Here is a 14,470-nt window from a genome sequence, read left to right on the forward strand (position 1 = left end):
AACTCATTTGTCATTATCATTTAAAGTCTACTTACTACTAAAAGCAACATTTGTGAAGAAATATTGCTTATTATGTACAGGAACCTTGATTTCATCTAAATATTAAGTAAATCTTTCTATTGACATTTATTTGTAGATTATATGTAGTATTTGTTTTGTTGTACATAGTTATTCTGATGTAGGTGGACTTCTGGGTCACATATATTTTAAACTTGGCTGTATTATATTATAACTTTGATTGAAAGATTTTTTTTTTTTTACTTTGATTCACAATATTAAATAAACGATCAGGAAAAAGTCTGTACATTTATCACCCATGGATGATAGTTTCTCCTATATCTACACTACCTGCAAAAAGTCTTGTGGCGTATCCAAGTTTTAGCAACTGCAAAAAAAACCACTTCTAGTTGATCATTTGATATCAGAAGTGGCTTGTATAAAAGGCAAAGGCCTCTAGATAATGCCTAATTTACCAAAATAAAATATGATCATGCCTTGACTTTTCATTATTTAAATAGGACAGTAAGGTCTGACTTTGCTTAGATAAGTGTTGTCACTTAACAGAAATAATGTACAGTATAGAATATAAAGTCATGGTGCAGAGGAAAAAAGAATGAATATTGTGCATGACTCCCATGAGCTTGGAGGACTGCATCCATACATCTCTGCACTGACTGGAATGGCAAAGAAAGTGTTCTTGCAGGACTCCTAGAGTTCATCAAGACTTTTTAAATTCATTTTCAATGCCTCCTCCTTCATCTTACCCCAGACATGCTCAATAATGTTCATGTCTGGTGACTGGGCTGACCAATCCTGGAGCACCTTGACCTTTTTTGCTTTTTAGGAACTTTGAGGCGGAGGCTGATAACACATAAAATTAAGTTAAACATTAAATTTTGATCAATCTTATCACAAGTACACTTCCTGACAATAGTCTTGTGGATGATCCCAGTTGTAAGAGCAACAAATCAGAAATCGACTTCCAGTTGATCAAATGGAAAAGTGGCAGAAGGTAGATTTTTTAGAAGAATCGTCTGTTGAACTGCATCCCAATCATCACAAATACTGCAGAAGGCCAATTAGGACCTGCCTGGACCCAACATTCTTACAGAAATCAGTCAAGTTTGGTGAAGGAAAAATCATGGTTTGGGGTTCAGTATGGGGCGTGCGAGAGATCTGCAGAGTGGATGGCAACATCAACAACCTGATGTATCAAGACATTTGTGCTGCCCATTACATTACAAATCACAGGAGAGGGCAAATTCTTCAGCATGATAGTGCTCCTCATGCTTCAGTCTCCACATTAAAGTTTCTAAAAGCAAAGGTCAAGGTGCTCCAGGATTGGCCAGCCCGTTCACCAGACATGAACTTTATTTAGCATGTCTGGGGTAAGATGCATGATCATATTTTAGTTTGGTAAAATTGTCTTTCATTTAAGCCACTTCTGATACCAAATGATCAACTAACTCAAGTTATTATTTGCTGTTCCTAAAACTTGGGTAAGCGACGAGACTTTTTGTCAGGTAGTGTATGTTCAGTCCACTTAAAGTTTTCAAAACTAATAAGTTAGCCTTGTTCCTTCATGTTATACCAAAACAAATTGATTATGTGGAACCCAGCATTTTTTACAGTGAGTATAGTGAAATGTCTCAGCAGCTTCTGGTTCACAAGGATTTTATCATTAGTGATATTACCTGATCATTAGTGATTTATAAATTGCAAGTCAGCAGCAATAATCAATTTAAAAGTCAAAACCCCACATATACAGGCAAAACCAAATTAAGGTCTGTGGATCATGAAGTGAAATGAAACTTTATTAGATTTACAATTACTACATTAAATCTACATCCACATGCAGCAAGTTATTATTCCTCTTGATCTACATTTTATGACTGATCAACACTTAAAATACTTCTTTCACCAGCATGGACAATGCCCCACTTTAAGCTAGACTTTATTGTATAGGGATGAAAGGGATGGTAAGGGAACAGCGGGGAAAAAGGGGATAAACAGTGAACAGGTAGGTAGGTTGATCGGGCGTCCTAAGATGATGCCCAGAGACTTAGAGTGGGGGTAACATCTCTGTAATATTTTTGAGTGATGGGACACCCCTGTTAAACCTAGGAGTGAAGAGAGGGTTATAGGATTGTTAATGGGAAGTGAGGAAATAAAGGGGGTAGAGGGGGTTTGAGAGAATGAGAAGAACAGTGCTCAAGAGCTGGTCTGCCTTAATTAAGTTTTTAGGGAGTAGATGATTGATAATTTTTTGTTTAACAAGGTAACTCCATTTAATGTTCTATAAAAGTTTCCTACACTCAAAAAAAAAATGCTGCTTGTTCAAGCTACTTATTTAAAATGAACTGAAACAACACAATTTTGGAGATTTTTGGTGTAGAAGAACTCATTTGTTTTATGTTCAATCAACTTAAATTAGTTATGTTGATTTAATGCATTTGTGTTTGGCAACATGAATGAATTGTGTGGAACCCTGGATTTTTTAATGTGTGCATATTGGAGCAAATTGACAACTAAGTACGTTTTTGGTGGACTGTGACTTATAAATAAATAAATAAATAAATAAACATATATATATATATATATATATATATATATATATATATATATATATATATATATATATATATATATATATATATATATCGGACATTTAAAACGACAGTGGTGCACGCAATATTATCCTTAATTCAGGGTTGTCCAAACTCAGTCCTGGAGGGCCGGTGTCCTGCTTAGCTCTAACACACCTGCCAGGAAGTTTCTAGTATATTTAGTAAGAGCTTGATTAGCTAATTTAGGTGTGTTTGATTACGGTTGGAGCTGAACTTTCGAGGCCACCGGCCCTCCGAGACCGAGTTTGGACAACACTTCGACGCAACAAAGTAGTAATCTTTCTTGATTTGAACACACTAATTATCTGTTTACAGAGCTGTAATGCACAGTAGCACTTGATATTTATTAATTAAAACATTTTTTCTTCAACATATTCTTCAATTTCACAATCCCAGTTAATATTCTCCAGCTAAATTATCTAGAATGTTTGGAGCTGGAAGAAACACACACCCCCAGTCACAGACGCGCGCAGAATTATTTAGCCGAAATCAAGGACCATGAAAGGAGAAAATAGCACCAGCTAATTTCCCCATCTGTGCCGTTCGTTCAGGTTAAGCGGCAGGCAGCAAAAAGAGCGAGCGGGAGAGGAGGTGGTGGTGGCGAAGGGGGAGTATATGGGGGGTAAAAGACTGTCGCTCATACACTCTTTCTCTCTCCATCCTCCTCCTCCTCTTCCCCGTCGGGCGCGCGCAGATCAGCGGAGCAGTGCGCGCGTCACTTGCGAGCGTCTGTAACGATCCCTCCGACACATCAACTCCAGGAGCCGAAACAAGAGTGAGAGACTCATCGAAGAGTGAGAAATCTGAGAGGAAAAGACATATATCGAGCTGTCGGAGAGTATTTAACCATTTTGATTGTGCTGATTTCTCGTTTCCTTTTTTTTTTTTTTTTTTTTGGTTGGTTGGTTTCTCTTTTTTGGGGGGAAACAAGGATAAGCCTACCTTTTCACAACATGCTGATCGGTAAGTCAGTTCAGATAGTGATGTTATTGTATTTGATATATTGTAATAAACAATGTAAATGTGGTAACGTTTGATTTGCGGTAAAAGGATGCCAAAAGTCATCTGCGCACTGAGCGCCGACACGCGCACAGCTTTTCAGTCGAGGTGCTCACTGGTGTTGCTTAATCGATCCAAAATGAGACCGAAAACAACCTAAACTTTCCAAGTAATGCAAGTCAGACGGTGTAGATTTTTCCAGAAGCCAGAAAAGCCAGAAGTGTATGTGTGTGTGTGATGCGCGTGCGACTGTCATCATCATGCGCGTGCCATCAAACGGCCTTCACCGTGTCAGCCGGTTAACTAGAATGACGTGTGGTCCAGTTAACACCTGTGAAAGCCTTATCCCAAATTTGTAAGTCCACAATGAGAGATAGTTTTAATTTTTTTAAACTCATATCCCCGGGTTAATCAGTAGCAGGTGCCGTGATCCTCAAAACACAAGCCTTTTTTTCCTGCGTTGAATTCTGTATAGTGCAAAAGACCGATACAGAGAGAGAGAGAAAAAGAGAGAGAGAATATGAGAGGATGAGAGATGGTGAAGGGAATGGTGTATTTTTGCTGATCTCTCATTATACGGCCGAGCGCATTGGAATGACATTTAAAAAAAAACTTTCGTGCCCTCTCTCTATCTCTTTCTCTCTCGCTTGCCCGGTTATCACCAGAGAAAGACAGTTGTTTAAATCAGCACAGGAATTCATGATTCCTTAAAGCTGAATGAAAACATGTGCAATTTTATTGTAGGCATTTTATGAACAAAGAAAAATAATAATAATACCCATTTGTGCCCCGCATCTGTTTTAAATCATATCAAAACATTAATCAGCACTTGCTTTTTTTATTCACGCCGAAAAAAAATGTTTTTGTTTTCAACAATAATTTATTTTTTTAAAGTCCCGCTTTTTAAAGGACGTCCAGTCTCTGAGAGCACCTGGTGTTCCTCACAAGAGCTAAAAAGCAGCGGAGCGGAAAATTAAAAATGATAAAGGATTGATCCTGTCCGCGCTGAAAATGCTTTATCAATAACGCAGCTCATTTAATAAAATCGTTTGAATTTTCTCTTTCTTTTTTAGCTCGTGAATTTCGTTAGAAATCGAAGCATTTTGTTTATGCATTTCATAAACTGCGCCTTTGCCGTTTGCGTTGCCCTTGTGTCCTAATTTAATTGATGCTTTGTATATGTGATATTTAAAAATATAGCTTCAATTATTTGTATCACATACGTCATTTTTAGCTTTGCTTCTATTTGTATCAGTGCGTTCCAATTAATCTCTTTATGATGTCACTTTCCTATATATTAACACAGGCTGCATTATAGAACATTTATTCTAATCATAATTTCACATTTTACAAACCATCTGATTTTAGCCTGTTCATAAATATACTCTAGACAATATAAAAGGAAGCAGTGAAGATTTAAGTGTCCTTCTCACCTCCTTGCTATCAACTTCTCTTATTATTAGCTGGATACCAATGCTCTGTCCGCTTAGCAACACAAGACAAAAGGACACACAGATGTTACACATCTACACAAAGTTACACTGAAACCGCAAAGCTGTTTAAATAAAGACGTGCAGAATAAACCCAAGGAAATGGAGGAAAGGACAAAAAGAGAAGGGGAAAATAGAGGATTCTGCAGCATAAAATGGCACCAGCGTTCACTCACAGTTAGTCTCAAAATCTGGACATTTACTCGATCACTAGTAAGTGTGCATGTTTGTATGTTAATAATCCATCAACCTAATGTGAATTACCTGCTAATGTGAACCTGAAAAGCTCAGTTATGAGGACAAAGGTCATGTCCTTGACATTCTTTGGCACAGATTTTACCCAACCAAAAAATAAATTACTTTGAATATCACTAACATGACTGGATTGCAATTTACATCAGTGCATTTGGACACTCTTAAGTGGAGTTTGTGGTCTTTGTTACACATCCAAGTGCGTTGCATAAATCAGCAGCTAATTAAAATCTAAGCTTCTGTCCAGAACATTTCTGGTCTGTAATTATGGAGGGGTCTGAATGTCAGTTTGTTCTGCTCTGTTAGCCGAAGTCACACCGTGATCATTGGGTTATATTTTTCTTTTTGATTTTGGGCTGTGTTTTCTCACCCCCCTCTCACTGGTTTCAGTTGTCGTGGCAGCGCTGCAGACGGTGTGTGCTTGTAAGTGTGGGGAATGCGGTAATGCCATCCTTTAAGCGAATGCTCTTTGCCAGCCGCATTTCACCACAGCACTCTCTAGGAAAAGCTTACTGAAAAACACCCTGCAGACAGACATTTTATTCATCATCATCAGTATTATTATCATTATTGTTATCATAAAACATTTGCAATGAAAAAATGGTAGGAATTTAAAAATAGTCTCTGGTTATGAGGAGAATATGTTAAGTAAACAGTTAATGATACAAATGTTATAACTAATAATTGTGGTGCACCTAAAAGAGATTATTTCTAATGATCATGAAGTGTTGCAATTAGTTGATATTGAATGTGATTTTTTTTTTACAAATATTTTACAACTAAAATAAAGAATTATTTTTATTACAAACAAAAGGTTTAACTCTTTGCAAAATCATTTCTGAATTGATGTGTCTAAAAGTATTTAATATGAAAAACAATGTTAAATTAGCAATTAAATGTTTTAGTAATTACATAATTCATATTATCTATTAATATTATGCAATTAGTTAATATTGAATGTGATAAAAATTATTTTACAACTAATAATAAATATTATTTTTATTGCAAATAAAAAGTTTAATTCTGTTTGCAAATTTATTTTGTAATTGATGTCTAAAAGGGTTAAATGTGAAAAGCAATATAAATAAGCCATTCAATTTATTATTAGTTGCATAATATTATGTATTATTAATATATGTACTATTATGTATTAATTTATGCATATATTCCATTAATAATGCATGTTTATTTTATATTAACTACTTTCACAATATTGTTTTTCTAAAAAATGCATTATCAAAATGTAAGAATTAAAACTTTATATTTGCTGTTTTTATTAAGCATTATTATTATTATTATTATTATTATTATTATTATTATTATTATTATTATTATTATTATTATTATAATAATAATTATTATTATTATTATTATTATTATTTAATAAACCATTACATTTTTTATTAATCATGACTATTGTAGTAATTTGTCCATTATTACTCCTAATATTGAATGTTAAAATTTTGTTTAATATTGAATGTGTTTTTTTAGTCTACAGTGACCTCTATCCAAATATATATTATGTATTTGATTAATACAATTCCTATCATTTTCATATTTCTTATTTCCTAATTAATGTCTGTGAATACCTGAGAATGAGGGAAATTCCTTTTTAAAAAGTTCCCATTAATCTTATTTTTAATTCATTTATCTATCATTGGTGTTTCTGAATATTGGCCTTTTTTAGTTCCTTTGAAAATTAGGATCTAGAGTTTTTTTGGGGTTTTTTTTATTCCTAATTCTTCCTCCCTTCTCCAAAAACCTTGCTGTGCTTGTATCTCAGATATTTACTGCAGATATCCACTGGTTGCATCCATCTTCCATTTTAAAATGCTCCCGTTAATCTTATCTTTAATTCATTAGTGTTTTAATTCATTAGTGTTAATTCCTTTAATTCATTGGTGTATCCAAATAATGCATCAGGAAATCAGGATCTACTTTTTTAGATTTATTCCTTATTCTTCCTCTATTTTCCAAAAATCTTGCTGTGTTTGTATCTCCGATATTTACTGCAGACATTTAGGGGTTGTATCCTTCATCAAAATCCCCAGGTTAAAATTATATTTAGTTTCTTCTTCTTTTTAAAACGGTCACACTAAATCTTACTTTTCATTCATTAAGGTATCAGGTTTTCCAAACAAATGCATCTTTTTTTATTTTTCATTTTCTTTGAAATAGGGTCTAAAGATTTAGGTTTAGGATCTAGATTTAATCCTTATTCTTCCTTCATTTTCCAAAAACCTTGCTGTGCATGACATCACATGTAGAGAATCCAGATCTCTTCTTTTGTTTCCTGGCCTCCATCATAGCCTTCTGATATGGATTTATCAGTCCACGAACACTTGACGCAGTGCACCGATGCGTCGTATCACAGTCATCCAGACCCAATGCAATGTCTTGAAAAGTGCTCTGCTTGTTCAGTAATGGAGGTTACAGTAGTGACGTTCAGCCGCAGTGACTGTTCTTCTGCTCCCTCCCCGCACAGCAGCCGATGACTGACAGGGCCAATCATTAAAACGAAATGACGGCATGGGCTTGATTGGCCTGTCAGTGCGTCTGATGTATAAATGCGTGTGTGACAATGACAAGAGAGGAAGGCATATGCTCTCAGCAGGGGCTACACCACCAAAAATGACCGTCTATGAATGTATGCGTGTGTTTTTGTGAAAACAGACGCACAAAGGAGATGCTCTAGAGCTGTTGTTTTAAACAGACACTCACCCTGCACTTGACTTGCTGACCCAGAGACAAAGGATAAAACAGGGATTGCTGGGTCTGAAATCACCTGAAATAGACAGAAATGTGATGTCTCTCTCTCTCTATCTCTCTCTCACTCTCTCTCTCAGTCTCATTCTCTCTCTGATGAGAGTGTGACGCTCTTTAAAGCAGTTTAGAGCTGCTGCATCCCACCCATAATCTTTCTACCCACACAACTTGCTTTACTTTAGCTTCAGTCTCTCTCTAATTCAAATTCAGTAATTGCTTTTGTAGCACAACTAATGTTATAAATATATTGCCAAAGCATTTATCAAGTTTATATTAAAAAGAACACATATTTAAAAGAAAAAAACATAGTAAACACAGTAAATAGTAGTATTAAAAATTATAAATAATAATAATTAACCCGAATAAACTGTACATTTAACAATCAGCATTTTAGGATAAAACCATCACCACGTTAAAGTTGAATATTTCCAAAAATTCCAGCAAATTTATCCAAACACAATGATAGTGACAGCAGTCAAATATGTGTCAGCCTGCCACAAACTCAGACTCTCAGCCAATGGACAAACCTAAAGCACGAGCATTTCTGTAGACATTGTGATATTTATTATGATTACCATTATCTTTGTATTTTTTATTTATTTGTATTTGTTTTATTATTAATGTTTTCATTTATAATTATCTATTTTTATTATAAATTTGGTTTACTTGTATTTATTTACTTTGAATATAATATACAGTTGAAGTCAGAATTATTAGCCCCCCTTTATTTTATTTTATTTTTTTTAACATTTCCCAAATGATGTTTAACAGAGCAAGGACATTCTCACAGTATGTTAATTATATTTTTTTCATCTGGAGAAACTCTTTGTTTTATTTCAGCTAGAATAAAAGTAGTTATTAATAAAAAATGTAAAAATAAAAACATTTTAAGGTCAAAATTATTAGCCCCTTCAAGCAATATTTATTTTTGATAGTCTACAGAACAACCTAATCATTTTATGTTCAATCCTCTTTTGTTAGCAACAACAATTAAGTGAACTTAATCGATTTGTGTTGAAGGAATTGTGGAAACCGGCATTTGTTTTTACAGTGAAGATCAGTTTGCTTTATTGGCACGACATCTCATTTTACAGCATTTTAACTATGTATATAATATACAAAAAACACTGTAAAAATGCTGGCTTCCACACAATCGATTTGTCTTGGGATAGCAAGAAGAAATTAAGTTATCTGATTAGTTTTAACATGTTTAAGTGGATTGAGCTTAAAACAATTAAAGTGTCCCCAAAAAAAGAATAATTTTGTTGTTTCAGCTCATTTTAAATAATTTGTTTGAACAGCAAACATCATTTTTTTGATCATCAAATTAATAAAATGTACAATAATTGCAAAAAAATTTATAGAGAGAGAAAATGACATTCAAATTCACTTTATTAGCGTGACTTGTCAAATATTGCAAAAGCATTGCTCATTGTTTAAACAATGAACAAAATAGTATTGTGATTATATAAAGCCCTGTTTACTCTGTCAGGTCTTGATGCCCAATTTCGATTTGTTGCCTATGTCTAATTAATTTGCCTGTCTGTTTACACGTTCTTTTAATTGTGACCCATTTCTAATTCATGTGTCTGCATTTGCCATACAATTTACGACATCACACATGTGTAAAGGCGGGTTCTAGCATCTTCGCCACACTAGCTACCATGGAAGAAATTGTCTTGCTTTTAGCTCTACGAAATATGCGAAGTCCACCCAACTTTAAAATGATTTAAAGGCAGGAGGGAAAGGGCCGTCATCGCAGCTTGCTCCTATGGTTCATATATGGTGTCCTCCACCATTCAGAGGAATTTTTGGGTACGAGAGAGATCTCAGGTCTGGTGGGAGAAAAATGTGGCAGGCTTTACTGAGGAACAGTGGGTCTGAAATTTAAGCATGAGCACACGCACACTCCTCCTTCTACGTCATCACACCGCAGAGAAGTACCACAATGTCGCAAGTTTAATGACGTACAAAACGGAATGCCTTAATTAATTCGATCTGCCTCTTAACATGATAGTCGCATTGTCACATATGCGATTTATATCTGATTTATTTCCACATATGAAGGAGGCCTGAAACCGATTTCTGAATATCTGCCTCTTTTTTTTTTCGTGTTTACATGGTCATAGAACAGATCCGATCTGTGTCACATATGGGCAAAAAAATTTGAATTAGGTCACATTTAACTGGCAGTGTAAACGGAGCCTAATACATATGCAAACACATACAGGAATAAAATAGACTAATGTTGTTATTATTAAAAAGATCTTAAAAAAAATGAACAATAATAAAATATAGAGTTTATAGATTATATATAGTTTGTCTGCATTCAAAAAGTATTTTGCTTATTTAAAATGAGCTAAAACAGCACAAGTTTTTAGTTTTTTGGGACAACTTAATTGATTTATGTTCAATGAACTTAGTAAAAACTATTAAGTTAACCTAATTCCTTCATGTTGTCACAACACAAATCGATTCTGTGGAACCCAGCAATTTTTTACAGTGCAGAAGCATTAAGCAGAAATCTTAGATAATCTGTCTGGTCAAGCTGTTTATCTCACTAAAAAAAAAAATAAAAAAAATATAAGGGCATTTGCAATATTAGCAAGCTTTTTTTAAAAAAAAATGGTGAAAATCCAGGATTTTATTAGATTTTTTCTAACATAAATGAATGCATGACCTTTCAATGCTTGAAACAATTTGGTGTTTAAATGAAGTCCTTTAAAAGGTTGTGTGTGTGTGTGTGTGTGTGTGTGTGTGTGTGTGTGTGTGTGTGTGTGTGTGTGTGTGTGTGTGTGTGTGTGTGTGTGTGTGTGTGTGTGTGTGTGTGTTTTTTCTCTTTTTGGAAGATAATTTAAGGTTTGCATAAGATGGAATTTGTTTAATTATTTTTTGTAATTATTTTTATAATTGTAATAGTGATACAATCTCTCTTTTTCTCGTTCCCTCTCTCTCTCTCACTGAGTAAATACCTTCCTTTATGAGGAAGCTGATAAGGAATGTCTTTCATCCACAGTAGATCGGCTTCTTCCATCCCAGCTTAAGAGAGCGTGCTCGTGTGTGTCTGTGTGTGTGTGTGTGTGTTTGTACACCGGTTTGCGCAGTGATGTTAGGATCAAGTTTTTCCTCCCACAACAATAGTGTGTGTTTGTGTATGTGTTTGTCTGCTTGTCTAGACTCTACAGTATCTGCAGGAATGGAGCGGTTACGTTCGTTTTAGCTTGTCGTTTCTAGAACGATCATGGTGTTTGAAGATGGAGAGGCTGAGTTAACCATTTTAAGGCTGTGTGAAGCTGCATCTGCAATGCGTTTGGCTTCTGTAAGGTGACACATTTTCTGCCGCAACAGAATTTCGGGGGGAATTAGCTTCTGTTCTGTTTGAATTAAGTGATATGGTTTATATGGTCTGCATGGTGTCTTCTTGATTTATACATGCTGGTAAATTATGGGCAGTTTAAATATATATTTAGTAGTTATTTAGTTGATGTATATATATTTTTTTTTAACCTACCTTTTAAATGTTCCAATGTATTTCGAAATGCTGCATTGATTTACTCAAAAATATAGTACAAATATATTATTTTAGAGCTGAGAAAAAATAAGTTGTATTTTTCATTTCACTTTTCATTAATTCACACAATTTTCACCTAAATATAAATACCATCTTTATTGAATCAGTATACATCTGAATTGAATTGAGAATCAAGTCAAGAATTTAATTTAAAATAATAATAATAATAAAAATGATAATAAGATCATATCAGAACATCAGAGAAATGCTGATCTGCCTCTCAAGAAACATTTATTATTCCAAAAGACCAGCATTTATTTAACATGGATGTGATAATGGTCTCTTTATTTTTATCAGTTTAATGCATCTTTGGAAAATACAAATATTAAATGTATTTTTTATAATATTAAAACTTTATTTTAATTTTTAAAAATAATGTAAATCTTTTAATATGAAATTTCTGTCATTTATATTTGTCATTTTTTTTATCTATGTCATTTGTTACCCATTTTATTGCCAGCGCTCTATTTTGGTTTCCAAAATATAACAAATACTCAAATTTGGGACATGTTTTTAACTATCATGATACATTTAAAAAGTTGATCAGAATGAAATGAGACCTATAATGTGAAAACAATTTGTCTGTCACTTGTGAAGACTGAGGGATCATATGGAGCGGAGCCTCTCTCTTTCTCATGGGTAACTGAGACGGTGGATGGATGTGGAGGCTAAAGGTCAAGCTCTCCCTCGAGACCATCTATAATTTGCTATTATTGCCTTAGCCTTTATTGCATTTATGTTAATCAGCACTAAATGACTGCGCTAACATGCCAAGAATCTAGAATGGGTATTGGTAAACAACATATTTGGAAAGGGACATCTTACTGAAGGGAAAAAAGACATTTTTGTATATAGGTTAATAGATTTTTATAGCTTATATTTGCTGGGTTTTTTATTAGCTCCACTATGATTTTTTTTTCTTCTTTTCTTTTTTTCTTTTTGTCGTTTTGAACGAATAAAATTTGTCACAGCTGGAAAATTGTTGCAGTATTTCCTATTATATTTTTCTTCTGGAGAATTTATTTTTAGCTTAGTCTGGAATAGAAGAAATATAGATATATAAAAATGTAAAAACTGCTAAGGTCAATATTAGTCCCCTTAAGATTTTTTTTCACGATTGTTTACTGAAAAAAACACTGTTTTAAAATAACTTGCCTACTTTACCTAATTAGTTAAGCTTTTAAATTACACTTTAAACTGAACACTATCTTGCAAAATAACTAGTATAATATTATGCACTATATTATGTCATCATGACAAAAAAAAAAAAAAAATTTTTTTATTAAAATTAGAAGTTAAATATTAGAAGTTTGTCACTAGAAATAGTGTGTTAAAAATGTGGTGGAAAAAACGCTTTCTCCATTAAACATCACTTCAGAAATTATTTAAATAATTACAATTTCTAAAGTGCTGATAATTTTATATTCAATTTCGTTTTAAATTTTGAAAACTGCATTGATAAACGATTGTGCAGCTAAGAAAATGTGCATTATGATGATAAATATAGAGTTGAAGTCAGAATTATTAGTCCCCAGTATATTTTTAGGCCCAACTTCAGTTGTTTTTTTCTTAACAAATTGTTTTTCATCATATTTCATAACATACATTTTAATAACTAATTAATAACTGATTTCTTTTATCTTTGCCATGAAGACAGTACATAATACTGTACTTTATTTTTAAGATACTATTATTCAGCTTAAAGTGCAGTTTAAAGGCTTAACTAGGAAGAAAAAACATTATAGGAAATACTGTGAAAAATTCCTCGCTCTGTTAAACATGTTGGAACACACTCTCCATGCCAGATAAATAAAATCCACACAAGGATGCCAGATGTTGTCAGGAATATCGGTTTCTCCAAGTCAGCAGAGTTTCCAAGACTCGAACTTGTTAACCAGTATTCAACTGAATTAACAGTGTCCTAACAATATAGACGTTGACTAAGAAAGCCAGAGAGGAGCAGAAGCAGGAGACAAAGTAGTGATTATTAAGAAAGAGCAGAGATTATTGATTATTTTTAGTTGCGTATGATTCAGTGTTCAGACTTTGTCTGAACAGCATAAATATACACTATAAAAAACCCAGTCAGTTAAGGTAACTCAAACCATTTAAGAAAATTGATTACAACAAAACATTTAAGAAAAAAAAAAAGCTAATCCAAATGAGTACAGTTAAACCCAATAAATGAAGAAAACTCAAACCAACTGAGTACTGTAAAACTCAATAAGTTAAGGCAACTCAAACCATTTGAGGAAACCGATTGCTACAAACCATTTGAGTTAAAAAAAAAAAAAACTAATCTATACGAGTACTGTGAACTTACTCCATTTAAGATAAAGTAATGAGGTATTTAATTAACTCATCACCTTCAACACTGAGTTCAAAACTCTTTTCAAATTTTCATTTTTTAATTAACTATACATTTATTTGATAAAGTTGACTGTTGGGTTTTACAGTGTAACAAATGTCATTATACATTAGGCCACAAGAGCTTGAATTAGAGACACACCATCGTATCAGTGGAGAAGAACACTTCCTGACACACCATCATAAGACTAAACAATAGAAAAAGCTCTAAAAGCAAAACAAGTAATAAGATATATTACTATTTATATATATATATATATATATATATATATATATATATATATATATATATATATATATATGTATGTATATATGTATATATAAATATTTATATATATATATATATATATATATATATATATATATATATACACACACACACACACACACACACACAC

The 14,470-nt window shown here is 33.2% G+C and overlaps 1 protein-coding gene across 6 annotated transcripts in view; it reads left to right on the plus strand.

The window, feature by feature from the left end:
• The first annotated feature begins 3,327 nt into the window (after positions 1–3,327).
• znf385c (zinc finger protein 385C) overlaps positions 3,328–14,470 on the plus strand; it is a 119,384-nt gene continuing 108,241 nt past the window's right edge. For 4 of the 6 annotated variants that reach the window (XM_001921873.8, XM_005163883.6, XM_005163884.6 and 1 more), the window contains exon 1: positions 3,328–3,590. In XM_001921873.8, coding sequence (XP_001921908.1) covers positions 3,581–3,590 — 10 coding nt within the window. In that variant the 5' untranslated portion in view covers positions 3,328–3,580. Of the gene's footprint in view, positions 3,591–5,089; positions 5,330–14,470 lie in introns of all 6 variants that reach the window. The other 2 variants (XM_073944257.1, XM_073944258.1) reach the window with 1 other exon arrangement.

The sequence above is a fragment of the Danio rerio genome, chromosome 3 (assembly GCF_049306965.1).
Source record: "Danio rerio strain Tuebingen ecotype United States chromosome 3, GRCz12tu, whole genome shotgun sequence".
Taxonomy (NCBI): domain Eukaryota; kingdom Metazoa; phylum Chordata; class Actinopteri; order Cypriniformes; family Danionidae; genus Danio; species Danio rerio.